The sequence below is a fragment of the Sinocyclocheilus anshuiensis genome, unplaced genomic scaffold (assembly GCF_001515605.1).
Source record: "Sinocyclocheilus anshuiensis isolate Anshui unplaced genomic scaffold, SAMN03320099.WGS_v1.1 scaffold1890, whole genome shotgun sequence".
Classification (NCBI taxonomy): domain Eukaryota; kingdom Metazoa; phylum Chordata; class Actinopteri; order Cypriniformes; family Cyprinidae; genus Sinocyclocheilus; species Sinocyclocheilus anshuiensis.
Window position 1 is genome coordinate 140827 of NW_015547738.1, and position 4210 is coordinate 145036.

General features: G+C 40.9%; 1 protein-coding gene across 1 annotated transcript in view; it reads left to right on the forward strand.

The window, feature by feature from the left end:
- LOC107704458 (protocadherin-17-like) overlaps positions 1–3967 on the forward strand; it is a 50008-nt gene extending 46041 nt beyond the window's left edge. The window contains exon 4 of the mRNA XM_016507386.1: positions 2685–3967. Within this exon, the coding sequence (XP_016362872.1) occupies positions 2685–3065 (381 nt within the window). The 3' untranslated portion in view covers positions 3066–3967. The remainder of the gene's footprint in view (positions 1–2684) is intronic.
- Positions 3968–4210: the final 243 nt, after the last annotated feature.

Genomic DNA, 4210 nt, shown 5'->3' on the forward strand with positions numbered 1-4210 from the left:
TTCCCTCTGCTCGGTCCACAGATGCACTGCAGATGTCCGTGTGTTGAAAATATATATTTTGACCTCAGGAGAGGCAGGTGCAGTGTACCGTTACCATTGAGAATGGGTAGGGGAGTTTGAAAACTTTTTCAAGGTTAGCAAAAACCCCACAGACCAGAAACAAACTGAAGGGAACCCCAGGGATAGGCTTTTGTTGGCCAGACACACACAGCGAAATCTGGAACAATAGGGATTCGGGAGCCGAGTTGCAGAGGATCATTTTTCATGACATGGCTTGGCCTTTAGCAGAGAAACATCTGAAAGAGCAATTTAAAATATGATTAATGATGATAATAAGGTCATCATTTATACACGCCGTGCCTTGCACATCACGTGAAGAAAGCAAACCAATCGGCTACACTTCTGCGAAAGTAAACACAGATATCAATTTAGCTATGAACACTTTAGCACAGAGAATTGATGCACTTTCACTGAAAAAGGAAAAGGAACGGTTGTTTCTTCAAGCTGAATATCCTGATTGTATTTCAATATGCATTGTAAATGCCATCCAAGGAAAATGAGTACATCTGTCTGGATCAGTTTCTAAATCACAGTGCTCTCAAACTGACATTTGACAAAATGACATTTTCATAAGAAAAGTTTCTAATCTGTTCATGCACTGTTTAAGGTGAAGGATAGATTAATATGGTTGGGAATTACAGTTGGGGAAATCAATACCACAAATGAAGATTCTTCCAGCATTTACGCTATAGTCATTTTCCGCTATCACCTGTTATTCCGAGACACTTTTTGAGGTCTTAAATGGGTGAGTGATGACTGCTAGACTATTGAAAACGTTTCTTCTCATAAATTCATGAGGTTTTTTGTGTTTCCATGTGTTTTGTCTCCCAAAAGACAGATGTCATTAAACTATTAAATATGGATGGAAGACTTTTGTTTGTTCTGCTCAAATCACTGCAGTTCTCTTGTCAAAAGCACGTTGAACTAATGACACGGGTCCCGTGTGTGAGGTCTGCATGTGTTCACGACCCGGGTCTCAGCTTTACCTGAGCTCTTTGAGCATTTATATTCACAGGACAACAGCTGCGCTTTCCTTTTCACTTTTTTTAACTTTCATTTTTCCCTTTTGTTCCCTTATCCCCCCCCCCTTCTTTCATTTCCCATTTTAAAATACATTATTTTAATCCATTTCACAATACTGGACCCATTTGACACACCATCAGAACAGCCCCCAATAATCCAAAATGTGGTTTCTTCTGAGCTGAGATGAAAGGAGGGAAGATGCACACACACATACATACACATGCAGTGCCGAACTAGACACTTGGCTTTGTGATATGGAAGGGCTGCCTTGGGACAGCTTCAAAGCCCAGTAACATAAATTTATGATAGCAGCGCCACACTTTTTGCCAAAACTGAGCTGTTGTTGTTCTACTGAGAGGCGAGGTGAGGAGAGACGGAGGATGTACTGTAGAATGCATGAGCATGATGGGGGGAGAACAGGGAAAAACATTCATGGAAAACTATATTTAAGCAGATAGTTCCCATTCTTCTCTTTGAAAGTCTGAAGTCGTCTTTTGAATAATTATTGACTTTGTTTAGCTTGGTTGTGGTGTGTGTATATATTTATCACTATTCAGAAGTTTTGGGTTGTTAAGATCTTTTAAAAGAGGTCCCGTATGCTCACCAAGGCTGCATTTATTTAATAAAAACAAAACAAAAAAAGTAATGTGATTTATTTATGTGATTTGTGTAATGTGATTTGAATTTATAACTGTTTTCTGTAAAAAATAATATGTGATGCAAAGCTGAATTTTCAGCATCATTAGTCCAGTCTTCAGTGTCACAAGATCCTTCAGAAATATTAATATTTTTAATATGCTTAATACCCTTGTGGAAACCATGATAACCTTTCTGCAGAATTCGGTGGAAGAGTCTTTTTGAATGATTCAGTAAAAGCTCCAGCTCATATGAGTCATTTGTTCATGAATCAGATTACACCGGTTGTTCTGTATGAATGTTCATTGTGCGGTACACTGTCATTTTATCTCACAAAATTAAATTAACTGCAAACTTACATTCACAACTGCGGTAAAATGTAATTTCTTTTGACATGGTTCTAGCGATTCAGCTTTGCTTAAAAATGGTGCAGGAAACACTGACTGAAGTGTTATGTTATGACAAGCTGTTTTTGCACTGATGACAGATGTATTCATTTGTGACTAATAATCTTTAAGTTTATTTGAGATTAAATTACTTTTTACTTAACTTTATTATTTAAAATTAGTCAGAATTTTCATATGGTTATTCATTCATTTAATTTCCTGCCAAATTTATATTTTTTTTCTCTCTTTCTCTCTCCAGAGGAGGATTGTGTCAACTGCACGGAGGAGTGTCGAGTGCTGGGTCACTCTGACCGTTGTTGGATGCCCCAGTTTACCACAGGGGCCGGAGGAGCAGGAACTCCCCAAGCCGAGGGCTCGGACTACCGCACCAACCTCTTCGTACCGGCAGGCATGGAGGCGGTTGCAGTGGAGACCGAAACTTACGAGACGGTTTGCAACCCCAATGGCAAAAAAACTTTCTGCACATTTGGGAAGGAGCGTCGGGACCACACCATCCTCGTGGCGAATGTTAAACCCTACCTAAAGACCAAACGTGCCCTCAGCCCTCTCTTGCAGGAGGTCTCGTCTGCCTCATGTAGCCCCTCCAAAGTCTGCAGTACAGGTTCACCATGCTCTTCAGCCAAAGGTATGGGTGACGGAGCTGAAAGCAAGCCCAGCACCAGCCACTATGGACCCCCAGATGGACAGTACATCTCCCCGAACAAGCAGAACAAAGAGCAGGGCTACTCCACGCTGCCTCACTCCGACCCCGTAGCCAAAGTCCTGGCTGAAGCACGTTCACGAATCAGCCAGGAGACGGTGGTGGAAATGGACAGCGTTTTGGAGCAGGGCGGAGGAGAGATGGGCCGTGGCACCATGGACGCAGACCAGGTGGTCAGAGATATCGACAAACTGCTGCAGGATTGTCGGGGAAATGAAAACACTCCCATCAGAAAGTAAAACGGACTTTGCGAGCATAAGAAACTACACTGGAGGAAACATGGACCAAGTCGAGGCGCTCTCCGAGAGAGTGTGGTGAAGATGAGGACATTTTGCGAGGACAAAAAATATGCGTACTTGAAGATCTCGACAAGTAAACATAGGGAGCAAAAGAACAGTTTGCTTTCGTTCGTTTGGACGCTGTGTTGTGTTTATTGGGGCAATGGAATTTCTTTGGAGTTGCAGAAGTTGCTGCTTCTGGCTTCTTGTGAGCTTTTTCTTCTTATTCAAGTGCCCACCAGCTTCAAACACTTTCTTACAGTGACGTCTTTATGTCACTGAACCTTAGATGGATCGTCCCACCCTTCTCCTACAGGGATTTTGGAGGAGAAGGAGTGGACGAAAATGGTTTGTTTTGACAATCGCAAGTTAAAAGGCTTCGGGGTGCATCGGACGCCCCAGAATGGATGGACCACACCAAGACAGAGACTCTTTAACTTTTATTGGCTTTGTAATATCAGCATAAGAAGTGCAAATGATATCAGCGAATTCTGAGGGGGTGTGTGGGGCCATGAATCTTTAGGGTGGGTGGGAAGGGTTGATTATGAAATGTAACCATTCTTCACCTGTCATTTTTAGTCACGTGTAAACTGTGTCCTCCCCCCATGTATACGTACATATGGGACATTCCAGAAAGGTGAACCTGTTACTGTCACTTATTGGTCCTCTGTGCTCATCTGTCTTCAGCTTTTCACTGCTTTTAAAGTGACTCTCCACGTGTCCGACGTTAAGTTATAACAGTCACTCTCTTGTATATTAGGGACATTTTTCTTCAACTGTGAAAAGATATATCTATATATACATATATATAAATATATGAACTTATGTATAGTGTCCAGATAACAATGGAAATATTTATACATTTTGTAAAAAAAAAAAATGTGGACCAAAAAAACCCCATTAATCTTAAAAAAAAAAAAAAAAAGGGGGGGCGCACAGGAGGAAAATGCAGTTGAAAAATATTTATTAAACTGCAAAGGAAAAAAATCTGGTTTCGATTTCAGAAAAACAATACATTAACAACAACAACAAAAGGATTTTAAAAAAGGAAATGTCCCTTCACATTGTCACTTATACACAATTATCATGTTAATGTGCAAAATGTA